Source organism: Pleurodeles waltl, chromosome 3_1 (assembly GCF_031143425.1).
Source record: "Pleurodeles waltl isolate 20211129_DDA chromosome 3_1, aPleWal1.hap1.20221129, whole genome shotgun sequence".
NCBI lineage: Eukaryota > Metazoa > Chordata > Amphibia > Caudata > Salamandridae > Pleurodeles > Pleurodeles waltl.
Genome location: NC_090440.1, coordinates 1,116,763,869 through 1,116,783,072, shown reverse-complemented (window position 1 = coordinate 1,116,783,072; position 19,204 = coordinate 1,116,763,869). Strand labels below are relative to the sequence as shown.

The following is a 19,204-nucleotide window of genomic DNA, read 5'->3' as shown; positions in this document are numbered from 1 at the left end:
AGTATTATCTATTTTTACCACTATTTTACCTCTAAGGGGAACCCTTGGACTCTGTGCATGCTATTCCTTACTTTGAAATAGCACATACAGAGCCAACTTCCTACATGTGGACTATGTACTTGGCCTTCGCTCAAGGATGGCAGAGTACATGGAAAAGGCAAGTAAAAACCTTGAGGCCAGCCAACAACTCCAGAAGTTGTGGTATGACCAAAAGGCTGCACTGGTTGAATTTCAACCAGGGCAGAAAGTCTGGGTTCTGGATCCTGTGGCTCCCAGGGCACTTCAGGACAAATGGAGTGGCCCTTACCCAGTACTAGAAAGGAAGAGTCAGGTCACCTACCTGGTGGACCTGGGCACAAGCAGGAGCCCCAAGAGGGTGATCCATGTGAACCGCCTTAAGCTCTTCCATGACAGGGCTGATGTAAATCTGTTGATGGTAACAGATGAGGACCAGGAAGCTGAGAGTGAACCTCTCCCTGATCTCCTCTCATCAGACCCTAAAGATGGCTCAGTGGATGGAGTGATCTACTCAGACACCCTCTCTAGCCAACAGCAGTCTGACTGTAGGAAGGTCCTGCAGCAGTTTGCTGAACTCTTTTCCCTAACCCCTGGTCAGACACACCTGTGTACCCATGATGTGGACACAGGAGACAGCATGCCTGTCAAAAACAAAATATTTAGACAGTCTGACCAAGTTAAGGAAAGCATCAAGGTGGAAGTCCACAAGATGCTGGAATTGGGAGTAATTGAGTACTCTGACAGCCCCTGGGCTAGCCCAGTGGGCTTAGTCCCCAAACCTCACACCAAAGAAGGAAAGAGAGAGATGAGGTTTTGTGTGGACTACAGAGGTCTCAACTCTGTCACCAAGACAGATGCTCATCCCATTCCTAGAGCTGATGAGCTAATAGACAAATTAGGGGCTGCCAAATTCTTAAGTACCTTTGACTTAACAGCAGGGTACTGGCAAATCAAAATGGCCCCTGGAGCAAAAGAAAAGACAGCATTCTCCACACCTGATGGGCATTATCAGTTCACTGTTATGCCCTTTGGTTTAAAGAATGCCCCTGCCACCTTCCAAAGGTTGGTGAATCAAGTCCTTGCTGGGTTGGAATCCTTTAGTGCAGCTTATCTTGATGATATTGCTGTCTTCAGCTCCACCTGGCAGGATCACCTGGTCCACCTGAAAAAGGTTTTGAAGGCTCTGCAATCTTCAGGCCTCTCTATCAAGGCATCCAAATGCCAGATAGGGCAGGGAACTGTGGTTTACTTGGGACACCTTGTAGGTGGAGGCCAAGTTCAGCCACTACAGCCTAAGATCCAGACTATTCTGGACTGGGCAGCTCCAAAAACCCAGACTCAAGTCAGGGCATTCCTTGGCTTGACTGGGTACTATAGGAGGTTTGTGAAGGGATATGGATCCATTGTGACAGAACTCACCTCCAAGAAAATGCCCAAGAAAGTAAACTGGACTGTAGAATGCCAACAGGCCTTTGACACCCTGAAGCAAGCTATGTGCACAGCACCAGTTCTAAAAGCTCCAGATTACTCCAAGCAATTCATTGTGCAAACAGATGCCTCTTAACATGGGATAGGGGCAGTTTTGTCCCAAACAAATGATGATGGCCTTGACCAGCCTGTTGCTTTCATTAGCAGGAGGTTACTCCCCAGGGAGCAGCGTTGGAGTGCCATTTAGAGGGAGGCCTTTGCTGTGGTTTGGTCCCTGAAGAAGCTGAGACCATACTTCTTTGGTACTCACTTCCTAGTTCAGACGGACCACAGACCTCTCAGATGGCTGATGCAAATGAAAGGTGAAAATCCAAAACTGTTGAGGTGGTCCATCTCCCTACAGGGAATGGACTTTATAGTGGAACACAGACCTGGGACTGCCCATGCCAATGCAGATGGCCTTTCCAGGTTCTTCCACTTAGAAAATGAAGACTCTCTTGGGAAAGGTTAGTCTCATCCTCTTTCGTTTGGGGGGGGGGGGGGGGGTTGTGTAAGGAAATGCCTCCTTGGCATGGTTACCCCCTGACTTTTTGCCTTTGCTGATGCTATGCTATGTCCCGGCACACTTCTCAGTCAAGTCAGCATCAGTATCAGGCAAAAAGTGGGGGGGTAACTGCAACAGGGAGCCATTTCTTTACAGGAATTATTTGAGGATCCCACATAACATAGACACCCAGGTCCTGGAAAGCCTCCGTAGGCCATATTAAGGGGGCAGGACCTTTCGGCAGTGGTGACTATCAGGTCAAGTGGAAACAACACTGATTTCTGACAATTGATGCCGATCCCTGAGTATCTGCTGTTACGTGTGGATCAGCCTAATAAAGGAGCATGTCATCCATGCAAATTGAGATGATATACTCCCATTTCAGAGGCCACTGCAGTCTGCGAATGTGAGCGTCAGTGCACACCCAGCAGGCCTGGGGTTCCAGGGCAAATAACAGGGGTGGAGAGCAAGTATCCTTGCCTCGTCCCTTGCCCCGGGCAAACTGTTTAGAGAGTGACCCGTTTACCGAACTCAGGCCATTGTCTCTATACAGCAACTGTATCCAGAACACAGACTCGCCTCCAAACCCTGTCTTGTCCAGAATCGACCACAGGAAATCCTCCGCAACCTAGTCAAAGGGCCAGCAGCACAGCCACTTCCAGGAGGCCTGCCTCCTTGCCAGGCACGCAAAGAGCCGCTGCATGTTATGATGAGTGGAGTGCATGGTCATAAAACCCAATTGATCTGGAGTCACCAGTTTATCAATCAGTTACGTCAGTCGGTTGACCAGAACCGTTTCTGTTATTTTAACTTCATAGTTAAATAGAGTGATCAGCCTATAAGAGGCAGATTTTTCTTTAGGCTTAACATACTTGTGGATCTTATGGCAGTTCTCAGATTCTGGGGTAGATACCCACTTCCTTCCTGCATACAGCATTCATCCTATTGGGTCAGCCACCAAGGGGACCACACAACTATAGAACTCGGGCTTCTGGGGGTGGTAGGTGTGTGTGTGTGTGTGGAGAGGAGCCATTCGGCCCCGGGATCTTCCCTCTCCAGAGTTGCTGGTTTGCCTCTTGAATCTCCTCAAGGCTGATCAAGGGCTATTGAGTCGTTTCGACCGAGCTAGTGTTGGAGTTTGCAGGTCTGTTCTGGGCAGGTCCGCCCTGAGTTTACAAAGCTCTGCAAGATGTGCACAAACGTGTTGGAGATTTATTCTGCTGTTCTTACCAGCACCCCTCCCCGTTTAATACTTTGGGTTTCCAGCACCTTCCCTCCTCCCATCTTGCCAGCTAGGCCAAGTTTCCCATCTATGTTACCCAGTTCGTACAGCTAATAATGTTTGAACCAGTATTAGGCCCTTGCCCTGTCTTCCACCATGTTTCTTTTCTCTTCCCTGATGGAGGTGATGCAGTGCAGGCTTGTGGGATACAGCTTCAGGGTATTTTCTCCTTCCGAATCTATCAGTCCCATTGTCTTTCTCGCCTTTTGCAGGTAATGTTTGGTATCAGACACCCCTTAGCACAGCCTTATAGACTTCACAGGTCACAGCCTCCGACGACACAGTCCCTGCATTTTTCTTAAAATAAGACAAAGTAGCGGAGGTTAGGTGTTTCCCTAGTGTTGCAAACTTTGTGATTTTCATAGAGAAGAGGGCCTTGTACGCTGGACTGCACGAAGTACAGCATCTCTTTCATTGAAGTTGTAAAATCAGGTAGTTATCAACCTCGGACAGGTCCCTCACTCTGGCGGCGTTCAAGGAACTTTGTGAGCCAGCTCCACCGCAAACAGGGGGGGAAATCTCTGGTATTCACTCTAGTGGGTAGGAATTCTAAGATGAATTTCACCACATCCGTTCCTTCTGCTTATCCCATTATCCCCCATGAAGTGGACCTTATTGCCACAGGATCTGCCTTCTGTTTCTTCAGCCCTGGCATGGTGCTGTTGAGTAATCGCTTTAAGTTGGCAAACTTTCGTATTCAGGATCGTGATGAAGCTGGCCTGGTCTTGCAGAGTTCCTCCGCAGTAGATACACAGTCCACTACCTTCCCCACGTCTGCTCGGATCAAAGTGATATCCACCATGTCAGTTGTCATCTCAAGGTCGGCCCTGAAGGCCTGAACAGTTCCTTGCATGTGGGGCCCTGGTCTTCTATGACTGCACCCTCTGTGTCGGCCAGATGGTCCGCACCACTGGACCCTCCAGCACTCCGAAAGGCATATTTATTCAGGCGATTGATATCGGACTCTGTGAAACCTTTGTCCTTCCCCATGGGTCTGGGCCCGAGCCTCAGAAGCAAGGGTTTTCTAACCTGGCTAGTAGGTTACTGTGCCTGCTGTAAAGCAGCCTATCTCCAGACCCCTCCTGGATGTGGTCTGTCTTGTGGTAGAGGAGTGGTCCAAAGACAGGGAGAGACGGCCACCCTGGCTTACCAACTCACAGCCCTAATCTGGTGGCTCTCTGGGTGAGTTGAGTCTTCACAGCTCTTCTGCTGCTCAATAGATGCCGTCTGGAGGGGAGGGATGGATTTAGGAAGACACCAGGTTGATGCCGCTTACCCAAAGTCCATTGTGCAGGTGTCCTGGGTGACCACAGCAGGGTTCCCAACCTCCAGGCTGTGTCACGGGCACGGTCCAACCTCCATCTTTGGCACATGGCTTGTTGGCAGCGTCCGCACAGTGTAGCGGATTAATACCATCCCTACGGCTGCCGGTCCTACCAGCTGCCTCTTTGCAGTATCTTTGACCGGAAGATGTGGTCGGCAAATCCCGAGAAACACCGATTGGCACTGTGCCGGCTCATCGATCATTGGAGCGTACATGCTGGGTGCCATGTTTCCTAAGCGTCCTGGCCACGATCCCTCAGGCATGCAAGAAGTTCCCTTTTGTCCTTTTATCCATCATTGAAACAGTATCTCACTGTTAGTAAAGCTCATATGTCAAATCGTACAATACTTCTAACGCCTTAATATGTATCAGGTCTGTAAATCTGTCTAGTGCTTGATCCTTGCAAGAAAACATTACTTTGTAATCTGTCAAAAGTTTTCAATACATAGTGTAACTTGAATGCATTTTGTGTATGACACATTGGTGAGAAAATTAAAATGCTGAACATTTATGTGTGTACACCACAAAATCTGATTGGTCAGCCAACATCATGAGAATCAAGGCCTGACAATTTATAGCTTTTATAGTTAATATATTCATGTTGCTCAAATAAAAGAACACACACAATCCGAAAAATCTAAATTTGAAATTAAACTGAGATAAATGCTGACTAGAAACAGCAAAGATCATGACATCAGTGGCATAGTAGAATGACGAGGATTGTGATTGGCATTGAGGGTTATCACAATTATAAATTTGCATGTATTTATTTCTATTACAGCTATTTCAATTATCGCACCACCCGCTTTCTGACAGAAGAAGGATTTTATAAGTTTCATAACTGGTTTGATGATCGGGCCTGGTACCCTCTAGGAAGGATCATTGGTGGAACTATTTATCCAGGTAACCTCCAAAATCTTAGTGTGAATGTGTGCCAGAGTTGAAGAAGCATAAATGATATTTATGTTTATAAGCACCATGAGCCATAATTTTTACACTTGAATGGGTAGTTTTGTAATTCGAATACTACACACTGGAATGGCAACCTATATGTAAAAAAGTTGGTATACGTTTGTGATTTAGTTTTTAACAGAGTTGCTGGCGATAGTTCTTTAAATACTGCCACACGTGGGGTTATGGTTAGAACCCACCTTTTGCTGCTGGAATTCGTGAACAGTTGTGTAGATGTAGTAATCTTGAGAATGGTTCCACATGCACCCTTTAAGCGTCAGGTCACGTTTTGTTAAACAAAATGTGTCCTTGCCAGTGCACAAAAAATTCCGTTGATAGTTATGTGGAAAATATTGTTTCCCTAGCGTTATGCTCCCATGTATAGTGAGATGCGTTTCTCATTTAGAAAGTCCTGTTTTTTTCATATGGGGCATTGCACTTTTTTATTTTTTTATTTTTATTTTTTTTAAGTGAACAGGAGAATTTGTCATTTCCGCCCCGTTAGTTTTGTTAACTGAATTTGCGCTTGTGTTGAATGTCTCAAATAAAAAAGCCGACTAATGGTAATGTCTTTTTGAAAAAAAATTGAAACCGTTATTCAATATTTATTTCAAGTACTGCCACTGCTCATTAAAATGTAGTAGGCTTTTCACTGACCAATTCCATTGTGTGCTTCTGGTTGTCAGGATTCATTGCTGCATCATCCCTTAGAACTAAACTGCGTGCAGGATGTCTACCACGTTGAGATTTAAGCAGAGACCCACAGCAGTGTTTCGGTCTGTCCATGTCCCTGACTGCAGTATGTCAGGCACACAGGAGAGTTACTGATTCACTTTTTTTGTTGTATGCAAATAGTGTAGCAAATTTATTGTGATTAGGACAGTGAAGAAGTAGTTATTGTTTTCTATGTTAAGCCCTATTCGGATGGCAGACACCTGCTGAAGACTAAATCACTCCGGATTTACTGGAGGCTGAGGATCTCAGTGCGAGATACTTATTCATTAATAGCTCTCATAAGAGCTGTCTGAGGGCTGCTTGTGTGTAACTTAGCTCAAGATGCAAACTCTGGCATGTAGAGTCGTACTTATACTATCAGAGGCAAAGAATAGTCAAAATAGAAAAGGCAGAGAAGATTAGCCCTTCTTTAGTGTGCAAAACCAATCCAGCATGTTCCAGAGATCGTAGCAAAGCACTGGATATGTAACCAGCTTAAATAGTTACCCTTAAATCAAAGCCATCAAGAAGAAAATTCTTCAACTGAACAAACTGTTAATTTGCTGCCTAAGTGACTGTTTTAATTGTCATGAGCCACAGTGCCATACCTTGATAAACGAGAGCAAGGGACTTAGCCTGGAGGTTCTTACTGCATTTGTCATCCTAACGCGGTTTACAGGAACTCTGGGCTCGTGCTAGTTTTGTTTTGGGGAGGTTGATATCACATTTAAACGGAAAACACAGATTGTTTTTCACCACTTCAATAAACATAGCCCCTTTCACCGTTTTTTGTGCATTTCATCTTCATCTGATCCTCCATCTGTCCTTTCTTCTTCTCCGGACCTGTCTCTGAAAAAGCCTGTTAGTGCTTTTTTACTTCACATTCATACAGAGAACCACTTAAGCTTGCTACCACAAAGCAAACTACTTTGCTGCTGTTAAGACTATACTGTTCTAGCTAGGTCAATCCGTTATGAACTTTTTTTTTTGTTTTTATTATTTATTTTTTATATTCTTCGTACCTTAAATAGAAATCACTTCTTAAATGTCAAGAAAATAATCTCCCACTCCACTCAGCCTCTTTTAATTAACTTGATGGGCAGTTAGGGAAAACCTCAATTCCCCTCCAAAACAATATGCTTCTGTGGTGCCTATGCATTGGGTGTTATTGCATCAGTCAGTTCTGTAGTTCTGTGTATTCTAAGGAACTTTATAAAATTGTCTCTTTTGTTTGAAGTAATTTTGTTTGTGTCACAACAGTTTACAATTGTACATTTTATTTTTATGAATCAGTTGGTGCTGTATTTTTCAATGACTTTACAACAACCCAGTAATTTATTGTGCACATTAAATCATTTGGAAAAAAACTGGTTTTTAATTCAATATAGTCTTACACTGTCAAGGTTTCTTTGGGTCTCAAGATTGTTTTGGGTGATACTGCATATAATGTTGTCTTGCACTCTGTTTTGGTTTAGATTTCATTTTAAAAGCCTGGCATCTTAACTTGCAAATTAGAACTTTGAATTCTTTAAAATGTATGGTATGTGTTTGTCTTTCTATGTTCACTTATAAAACTGAATATTTCTTAAATGTTTAGAATATTTGTAAAATAATGTGCACTTTTGTGTGCTGTGCAGTCCTAAATGTAAATTCCAATCTTTTGATGAGATGCCATGAATAACAGTTTTGTATTTTTATGTAGTTTCAAGGCAAAATTGAGAGACTTCCCACAATTCGTTTCCCTTAAAGACTGTATATCCTTTCCTAGGATTGCAGTAGACTGCCAGAGGAGAAATTGTGTTTTAGATTTGAGCTGCCAGCCTTTGTAAGTGCTGACAGATGTGACCCTGTTTTCTGAAAATGCTAGCCATGGCAATGGAGAGCCTCCATCTGTAGTCATAACTCTGTTGCTCATGTTTTTTGTATTACAGGTTTGATGATCACATCTGCTGCATTATACCATGTTCTCAATTTCTTCCACATTAGTATTGATATCAGGAATGTTTGTGTGTTCCTGGCTCCGCTCTTCTCATCCTTCACCACAATAGTCACGTACCACCTGACTAAAGAACTCAAGGTAAAACAAAGCTCATTTTTACCCCTTCCCATCCTATCTTGCATGCCGTTTACATCTGAGATGCATTTGCAGTGAGTAGCCTTTGTCTCTCGAAAACCTCACTACAAAATTGTTCTCCAGAAAGTTTCATTTTTGATTTGTGTTTTGTATCATTATAGAAGTAATTTAGCTTTAGTATACATTTCTAATGCATTCTGAACAACCCCCCTCCCCCCCTCCACCAAATGACATTTTTAAAAAGACGGATGTGTTGCAGTGATGATGTAATATTTCAGGAACCATGACACTTATGTACTTCATTTTGGTGTCAAAACATAGGTTTTAGGGGTCAAGTAGTCTTATAGAGACAGATAATAACTCCTCAGAGCAACCCTTCCGCCATTTTCCAGAATGGCAGCTCTGTAATGTGTTTTAGCCATCGTGTTGGTAATTTATTTTAAAATTGTTTTTGTTTCAGGTTTTCCATTGATTCAGATTCGTAAAAATGAGCGAAGCAGGTGGTAGCAGAGGATCTTTACCTCCTGACAGAGTGATGCTAACTACAAAATCTGAGGACTTCAACAAAGAAAAATGTGCCAAACTAATCCGAAAGAAAAACTAACATAAACTGCAGCTGAACAGAAGAGAGTTTGAGATGCTGCAGAAACACAGAAAGATGAAGTTCACAAAAGATTGAAACTAATGGGTGAAGAGGATCAAATATTATGACATTGTAACAATAAGTGCTACATGTCTTGAAACATTTCCTGGAAAAAAATCAGTCGAAAAATTGCAGAAACCAGTGAATCACAACAAGAATCGGAATCTTCTGAGAAGGCGTTGACAACCAAACGTGATGGCCATCCACTTAAAAGATCAATGGCTACCCCTCGTCCACCTCCAACAAGAGGATTTTCTGTGTGTTATCTGTGGTTTAGCCAGAAAAAGGGCCAAAGGGACTGATGAAAGAACAAAGTACAGAGTATGTGAGTCTCAAAGGGCAAACCTATTTTTATCTGCAGCTTGTTTTCAGCAGAGTAGCTGATCTGAACAATGAGGTGAATGTATTTGCAGCAGATTTGTAAGCCCACCCAGACTGCATGCATGCAAACATTCAAAAATATGAATGTACAGTGAGCTTCCAGAAGCAGTGCAACTGCCAGCCTTCAATAAAGTTTGCACTTTTTGAAAAACCAAATGAAGTTTTAAAGCCACTCTTGAGTTCACACTCGGTGAGATCAGAGAAATAACGGTCAACATTGATGAAACTGTATTGATCCATAATAATGAAATTAAGATTTTTCTGGTGAGAGTGTACAATGACAGAATTCGTTTTTGTCAGTCTAACAAAAAAAAACAAAAAGGAAACACTTAGTGTTCTCAGCTGATTTGACTCCTGAAGTTCTTGCTGCCAAAATAAGATAACAGTATGCAGTAAAATCAGCAGGAACCATTTTAAGAAACGTCCTGAAAGATTTAGATTTTGGACTTACTGGCAAATTATGATTCCCCACAGCGCCACAGATCATGGAAATCAATAAGAATTCCTGATGTTGTGTTAACATTTTTTACTTCGGTTAATATCAGAAAAGTAGAACTTTTACAAAGCTTAAGTTCTTGAGTTCAGAACAGAAGCCGAAAACATTGATGATGGCTTTGAAGATATAAGAGGTGAAGTGGAAGACAATTCCACAAACCAACAGGCTGATGCTGTGCAAATGTACTGCCTTTTCCAAAACATTATTTTAAATTTCATCACGGCAAAAAGAAAACTCTGCTACATATGCCCACGCAATCTATGACAAGTGCAAAAATAGAGAGCTAATCACTTCTATGAATAGGATTGGTGTATCAAAAAGTTATAATGGCATAGTAGGGAGCAGGAACTTATTATCAACTCATGCTGTAAAATCTTGTGAATCCAACAGGATACCAATTCCAAATCACTTTTCCAGGAAATAATTTACAATTGCTGCTCTTCATAATTTTGATTTTGAAGTCAGCTCTTCTTTGTCTGGATAATCCAGCACACATGATACTGCCATGGTGCTTTTTCAAGACTGTACCAATGAAGTAACTGATGGAAAACAAGCTGTCAGCTGTAGGCAAAAACAAACAAAGCTGCAAATGTATAATCCAACTGCCTCACCAACGTGTGCAAAATCAGTACAAGCTATCAACACATCCCAGTCTACCAGAAAGTTTAAAAGTAGCTGAGAACATGGATCTTCTTCTACCTGGGGCTGCTGTCTGCAAAGCTGATTTAACTGATTTTATCATATAGCTAATTCAGTGTGAACTGAAGGATGAAGAAAAGCCAGTTCCTCCGTGGGCTGAAATTCTTGCTCTGATCTCCCCTTATACCGTCCCACGGAAGAAGGTTGGGTTTTTGCCAGTAATACCATCTCCAGTCACAAACTACGCAACAGTATACACAGCTTTAAATAATGTCCAAAATGTGTGCTTGAAAACCAGCGTATCCTGCCAATTTTCTGCAATAAAGTTGTTTTTCCATATTGTAGCTGACATTGATATGAGTTATCCACTAAAGTTTGATGATCTTTATCTAATGATGGGCATTTTCCACATGACCAAAAGATGTGGTGTGCAAAAAGTTATCTCTGTAAATGTGGCATCGACGATGCACTTATTGAGGCTGGAATCTTTGGAAACAAAACTGTCCAGTCAATATTAAGCGTAACTCATTATGTTCGTTACAGGGTATGCTCATCATATCTGAGGCTATAGAAACATTACGTTGAAATGCTTTCTAAACAAGAATGGCAAATTAGGTTTTGCATATCTTATCTTAGAAGTAAACAAGGCACTGGGTGCACTTCATTCATAAGAAATAATGCAAAGCCAGGCAATGTTCAGTACACTCAGTTCAAGATCTGAAAACCTGAAAATCAAGTTTGTTGAGTTTGTCAAAGAATGTGAATTAAAATCAGAACTTTGCAAGTGCTGGGGAAATGTTTTATACATGATCGCTCTAGTGAAAAACTTGGTACATGCTGATCACAAAGGTGATTAGGAGCTGCACGTGAAGACTGTGGAACCACTGATTACGGTGTTTCACAAATTCAATTGCATAAACTACCCGAGATATGGGTCCTGGTATTTCGAAAGAGTGAAGAAGCTAGAGGTGAAAAAACCGTAGCACTACAGATAATTAATCCTAAGACATTTTGTGGTGAAAGATGGAGAGAGATGTTTCAATGCTGAGGCTCCAGATGTGAAACTGGAACAAACAATCCAGAGATCAAAGAAAAGCTCCAAGGAAATTGTTGGTAAAGACACATAAAAGTGAATGTTGCTCAGTGTCAGCTAGTTTACCATGAAGTCCTTTCTGTTCGCAATGTTTTCAGAGAGATGACCAATTCAAAAGTAATGGACCATTGTGAAACTGTTCCTCACCACAAACTTGTGGGGAATAGAGGGGAACGTTCTAATAAACATATTGACAGCCTTCTTCATTTCATGCAGAAGCGAGGAAATCCCTTTGAAACAACTTGTGACCAAACAGTATGTGGCTAACGGTATAATAAGACAGGTGTGTTAGATGTCCTGGAACAAGGATCAAAACTATAGGCAGAACTGAAGCAGGAGAGATTTGTTTTGAAAGAGAAAAGGCCGTTATATAATCACTAATGCTAAACTTTCATGATTTAATTGCCTGAGTAAGAGTTTCATCCAACAACTTTTGCAAGCACATAGAGAGATGGATGTAGGAAAAGAAAGGTGTGAATTTATCAAGGACATCCTGTCACATGATCTTTTTCCAACAAACGCATTATTTGATGGAGAAGCTGCAACCAAACCAGTTAAGCAAAAACTCGTACAAGAGCACGAAAAAACACTTTCACCTGAAGAATTTCAATTGGAAAAGGTGTTCACATTGAAAACTGCTGTTGCTGTGAACTATGTCACAGTTACGAATGGTCAAGTTTTCATCCATGCAAAACTTTTGAGAGGTCATTCAGACTATTCTACAGATATCAGTGTGCTTCTTGCAAGAACTGCACATTGTCTTTGACAGTTAGCTTGTAATATTTGTCAAGGAATGTGAGAGAAACAGACAAATGTCTCCAAGTGTGACAATTGACCTTGCCTGCATAGGAATTTCGACACATACCTGTGTAACTTGATAAATTCTGGTCATCAACATCGAACAAGATGAACTTGGAGATTTTAACAGAACACTGAATTTCCACTTATTGCAAGTGGAATAATTGTCAATAAGGAATTGGTGACTTCAGAGATATTCTATTCAAAAGGTATGGGCCATATTGTTTAAGATCTTAACAGCAAATTGGAGGAAGCTGACCTTGTTGTGCCACTTGTTGAGTGGGCCTTTCGGAATGGTTCCATTCGAGTCATTGTACTATCAAATGGCACAGATATTATTGTGCTACTTAGATGTGTTGCAATGTTCATAAGTGAAGGATTGTCAGACTTATGGATAAGTTATTGAACAGGCGAGAAAAGACACTCAATCCCACTTCATTTTCTCTGCAAGAAACGTGACCCAGAGATTCCCAGTGTTCTTATCAAGGCACACGTGATGACACAATTGGCAAAATTGGAACAAAGCTTGGAGCTTTAACTGCTAAACCTGTGAAGTTTCCTAAAGGATTTGCTGAGACAGAAGAAGAATGTGACTTTAAAGACTTGGAAGAATACCTTGTGTGTATGTGGAAAACGAGTCCTGACTTACACATTTGATGATTTTCGATACAGTGAGTTCAAGAGATCAATCCCACTAAATGGCCTTCCACCGATGTCATATTTTGTGCATGGACACATTAAAAGAACGTTCTACTTGATCAGAAGATGTGTAGATGTTTGGATCATGCATATGTAGAGAAACATCCATGTGAATTTGGTTGTGAAGATATTGATGGGGTGCAAAACCTATGAAGTTTCTAAAGCCTCTACCCACAGAACTTGCACGTACATGTACTTGCAAAACCTGTGCTCAAAAAAAGATGTACCTGGCGATATGCTCTTCTTAAATGTTCAACTTCTGCAAGTGTACCAGGAGTGATTGCCGAAACAAATAAAGTGAACTATCAGATCATAAACATTGTTGGTTGTGTACATAAAAGGATTAAGAACCATTATATGTTTAATTGCTATATATGTCTCTTCCTCTAATATAGCTGCCATTTTGGAAAATGGCAGAAGGGTTGCTCTGAGGAGTTAGTTTCTGTCTGAGACCGCGTGTCCCCCAAAACCTATGTTTTGCAACCAAATTGAAGTATATAGGTCTCGTGGTTCCAGAAATAGTACATCATCACTGCAACACATCCACCAGTTTTAAAAATGTCATGCAAAAAATGTGGCCTGTATCAGCAGTGTTGATCTAAGCTAACTTACTTCTCTAATGATCCAAAAACACAAATCAAAAATGAAACATATGAAACCATTTTATTTTTCATTTATCTACTATTGACTGGGGATATTGCACCTATAGTGATATAGGACGAGATTCACAAAGTTAAATTTACACGAGACAAATTAACTTCTGTGTATAGCTACTCATACAGCTGGATGTAAAACTCCATTTTTTTTGCTAGTCGCGGTTTCCGTTTGAAGATTTATACTTGGGTGTAGCCTTTCATTTCTCCACCTGTTTTTGTGAGGAATTGGAACTTCCTCTATCTGAATTTATTAGTGTAAATTTACTATCACTTAGCCCTTTACCTGTTGGTGGTGATTCCCCCCCAATCCATGTAAATGTATAGCAAAATGTAATATTTTTTTTATAAGACTTATTTCTGTGTAAAATATAAATGTAAACCTTTTTTTCAGTACAACATTACAGTACATTAAATATTAACATTTTAATTAATATTTTTTATATTATTTTAAAGTTATTTTTATATGTTTACTTTTTCAAGTGTTTTCAAATTAAAAAATAAACCACTGATCGTGCCTAATATTTTATCATCCGTGTGTGTGTGTGTTTGTGTGCGCATGCGACTTTCAATGTAGAACATAATTAATTTAACATTAATTCCTATGGGTTGTCACCAGGAATGGGCAAGTGTGATGCTTGACGTACTCCAGGGCTGAGCTCCTTAATTTTGTCTTAACCCACCAATTTTTGAGTAAATATTCCACATTTTCCCACCAGTTCTAGGTTCTTCCCACATTTACTACAAAATACTATTCTCATGCAGGGATCTGCACCACAGGAAAGCTAGGAGAGGCGGAGATCTCCACCCATATGTTTGTGAATTGCTTTTTTTGTTGTAATACTATTTTATGTGCATAAAATGCAAATTGTGAATTGGATCTAACATTCTTACTTATAAAGGACATGCACCACTTTGTTTCTCTGAGTATCTACTCAGAATCCCTGTTTCCTAGGTGTATATACAGTTTAGGAATGTGTCCCTTTTTGACATTGTCACCCTCACTATTTGCAATTTTGAGTGAAAGTGCACTTTGTTTCTGCTACCAGGTCCCCAGCCTAAACCTGTGCACTTGTTCCCCAATTGGCAGTACCTTTAGGTTCCTTGTAAGTCCCTAGTAAATGGTACCCCCCTGGTACTTAGGGCATGGCTACCAAAGAGGGTCACCAAGGGATGCAGCCTTTATTGTTCCACCCTTAGTGAGCCCTCACCTAGCACATGCACATTGCAGTGCAGCTAAAACTGAAAACACGACATAGCACACATTCTGCGTGCCATGTCCCCTGACACTGCATGCATTATATGTACATCACCCCTACAGCAGGCTTTAGAGCCCTAAGGCAGGGTGCATTGTATTACATGTGAGGATATATCGGCTTAAGCAGATATGCCCCTGCTATGTTTTGACGAGTCTTAGCCTAGACATAGTGAGTGAACAGGGAAGCCATTTTAAGTACATGTGCTGGTCAGTATGAGTTCCCCAGCTACATGTTGGCTTCAGTGAAAATAGGGATGTTTGGTATCAAACATCTCATATTAATAAACTGTCACTGACGCCAGTGGTAGATTTATTAATACATGCTCGCAGAAGGCACCTTTGAGATGCCCCCTGAGACCCTACCAAGTATCCTTGTGTGGAATGACTAGTTTTAGCCAGCCTGCCACCACCAGACACAAATCTGACTTCCCAGGGTGATAGCCTTTGCCCTTGGGCGGTCAGAAACAAAGCCTGCTCTGGGAGAGGTACCTGCATACCCCACCCAACAGGATGACCCGTGACTCTGCATTCCAAGCCAGGGGGGGCTTCAAGGAAGCCCACCGCCCTTGGTATGCGGATCTGGCAACACTCAAAGGAGAGTTGCTGACCCCAGGGCCCATTTGCACCTGGACAGGGGGGAAATTTAGTATTCGGGGAAGTATGTCTACCCCTCAGGTCAGTCCCACCCCTAAGGCGCTGCCTGATGTGGACACAACTTTAAAAAATCTGCCATCTTGGTATTAGCAGATTTAGGAACTCTGGGACTGGGTTATGCCCACTTCGCACAAGAAGTGGTCATGTACAGGGTGTAGTAAACCCCAGGGTAAGTAGCCCATAGTCTACTACTCTGCGCTCCCCAAAATACCCCTAAAAGCAGTATTTAGGGGAGCCTCTGGCACTAGGAAAGCACATTCAAGCTGACCTAAAAAGGAGGACACCCAAGAGCTGCAAAAGCAAAGCCAGTGCCAACCTGTCTGCTGTTCCTGCCGATCTGCACCAAGGTGGACTCGTCCTGTAGGCTGCTGTGCCTCCGAAAGCCTGGGAGGCCTGCCCCCCTTAAACAAAGACCCAGGAACTTCCTACAAACAGAAGACAATTTTTTTATGAAACAAAATGTGGCCCTTGACCAACCCTGCGGTTCCTTTTATATCACAAGTATGACTAGGGTACATTTGTGGTGGTTTGAGATGCTTTTGAAAGCAACAGCCCAGAGACCAAGTTGTGGTTCCTCCGTAATCCTGAAAGCAGATATGTACTTCTGAATGATTTTCTTTTTTTAACAGCACTAGTTTCTTCACCTTGTTTTCAGTATGTTTTTTTACATTCATAACAAAGTCTACAGTGGGTTGCAAATGTTCTCTTACTATTATCCTACCTGGCAGGGTGAGTATATGTGACCAGTGACCAGCTTTCATTTTGCCAGAATGTATTTTTCTGACTGTGAGAAAGGTCAGATAAAGTGTTTCAGTATAATAAACTTCATTATTGCCTAGAACTACTTGCATCCATTCGCATTGGTTCTGTGTGTTGTAAATAACAAGTGCTGGCGTTACCTATTTTGATGATGCTCAGAGAGGGTTTTGACTGGATTCACTCTTCTGACTTGTGGGTTACACTAGCTGCCATTATTAAAGACTTGACTGGGCAGTCATGCTGATTTTAGGTTTTCTTTTTTAAATATAAAGAGCAAACTGAGTTTGGGGCACCTTCCGACATATGTAGCTAAAAATGTAAAGAAAGGTAATGGTTGGGATTCTAATTTCATTCTGGGAAAATTCTGAAATTGTCTGTAGTAAAGTATATCTTTTTAATTACATGCTGTTGCACTGTGGAGCGGACCAAATATTAATATTAGCAAAACAGGAAAACGCTCAGTAGGATATTTGCCATATTAACTTGGGTAACTACTTGACAAACCAAGATAAACTTGTGTAACGAGGGATTACGACAGGGTATAAATCCTTATCATTAAAATAAATCTGCATGTAAAGCTAGTCTATTACAGCTGGAATGAAATTATCTGTTCCTCTTCAAACAATTTCTATTTAGCTGTAGCACATACAACAAAGCGAACAAGTCTTAGGAGTAGTTGAAGCCACTCTCGCTCACAAAGAACACGTACAGAGTGAGCAGCAGCAGTGCATGTTCACAGAGAGAACGCATATGGCGTGGGCAGCAGAAAGCCGCGCCTCCGGGCAGGAGCCTGCCCTTGGACGTTCTCATCCAAGAGTGTATGCATGCGAGTGCGGGCAACAGAAGTCTACGGACCTCTTCGTTCCTTGTCTGTTTTGTAGTGGATAGAAGGTGGGAGAGGAGCTTTACTCCAGGATTCTCCTGCCCCCAACAGTGCATGCCAAGAACACAATGTTGAAGTCTTTGCCACATCTGGTTGCAGTACTTGACCTCGTGCCCACATTCTCCCTGGCTTGGGAAGGTCTCAGGGTTTTATGCATAGTGGAAGCTTCAAGAAGGAATCCTCACTGATCTAAGGATGTCAGCGATTTGTTAGACTGTAAATTGAATAGGATAGTAATAATATTGGTGAAATAAAGCAGGCTGTGAGGTATACGTGTCACATCTATACGGATTCACTCCTACCTAATTCAGAATAGAATATTATGCAAATAAGTGACTGTCTGCACCATGTAGGGCCAGTGGATCAGGTGTGTACCTTGATTTATTTCAGAAAGGTTATTTTATTTTCAATACTGTTTTCCTTACAGGTGCCAAATTCAGGGCACGCAATCCATTGCCTGTCTGTGGTTTGAGGGTACAAATGTTAGTTTCATGTGATCTGTGCATTCATTATTGTATTATGTTTCCCACAGGATGCAGGAGCAGGTCTTTTAGCAGCTGCCATGATTGCTGTAGTGCCAGGTTACATCTCCAGATCAGTTGCCGGCTCCTATGATAATGAAGGTGAGTGACAGAACCAGTCACCCCACTTGTGAATTCAGAAATGTGGTTTTATTATAAGAGGTCATCATTTATGACCATGTATCTAGTTATCATGGATGCTCAACTGGCTGCAACCTAATTCTAAAGCATTGGCCGTCTCGTGAATGTCATTATGGCACATGTGAGTCCAAATCCACATAGATTATTATGTTGTTTGGATTTTCCATAGCTTGCATGCACCCAGTGATGTTGTGTTATGAATGATTAGCAACCTCAAAATCTTCAAGAAAAAGATAAAAAGGCTATAGTAGGTATCGACAAGGCTGATCACTGATATGTTAAATATCACAGGGTTAAGGAAGGAGGTTCCACATGATAGGAACCAATGTGGCAACTCGGTACTCTCACCCTTCAATCTGAGATTGAATGTAAAGTTGCAAATAAAGATGGAAAGGGTTAAATAAGAATTGAGTGTCCCAAATAAAAGTAGTAAAGTGTCCACGTACAGCTCTATGTATTATGCACAAAACCTTGAAGACAATCCTATCCTTAATGGCCAGTCAGTTGAGATAATAGTTGCTCATCTAGTCATTGACCTGCTCCATGCATCTTTTGATAAGATTTCCTGACCATTTATGTCATCTGCATGCCTGTAGAAGCAGATGCCAAAATAGTACAAGCTTGGACAGAGACGAAACATGATGTTAGAAAAGTGGAAACAGTAAGCATCCATGTACGGCTACACAGGAAAAAAACAAAGCATGATTGTTTGGGACCAGATAAAGTGAAAATACTTCATCCTTGTCAGGCACGGGCCCTTAAGGCCAATCGCCCTTAATTGGCTTAAAAGTGTGTGTGTGGGGGGGGGGGGGGGGGGGTGTGACTGACCATGTCAAATTTGTGTCAGTGTTATTGTGCCTACATTTCTAGAGTTCTCCTCCCTTACTTCATCCACTACAGGCAGAAGCATCCACTCTGCTTCAACCAGGTCAAAATTCTGCCTGAGAGTTGCCAAAGAAGCGACTAAGTTGCTAAGCTACATACCTCTCACAGCAACAGGGAGAAGGGAAGTAGCTTGCTTCAATTGGCATTCAACTTCTTAACGAACAGAATTACCTGGTCTCTTGCAGTATTAGGGCTCAACACCTGCCAGGGTAAAATTAGCCACTCACTTGCTATTGAGGAAGGATCTGTAGGAGACGCCATGCATAGCAATTCACCAAAATGCCTTCAGATTTCAGAAGTGATACACACTTCTGTGATCCCCACAGCAGCATTGCACTTGTTTGTCAGTGGCTAAGAGGTACAGGA

The 19,204-nt window shown here is 41.9% G+C and overlaps 1 protein-coding gene across 1 annotated transcript in view; it reads left to right on the top strand.

Annotated features, from left to right (window-relative positions):
• The window catches only part of STT3A (STT3 oligosaccharyltransferase complex catalytic subunit A), a 262,701-nt gene that overhangs the window by 67,145 nt on the left and 176,352 nt on the right, over positions 1–19,204 (top strand). Inside the window, exons 4-6 of the mRNA XM_069224404.1 lie at positions 5,378–5,499; positions 8,193–8,338; positions 17,824–17,914. Of these exons, the coding sequence (XP_069080505.1) occupies positions 5,378–5,499; positions 8,193–8,338; positions 17,824–17,914 (359 nt within the window). The remainder of the gene's footprint in view (positions 1–5,377; positions 5,500–8,192; positions 8,339–17,823; positions 17,915–19,204) is intronic.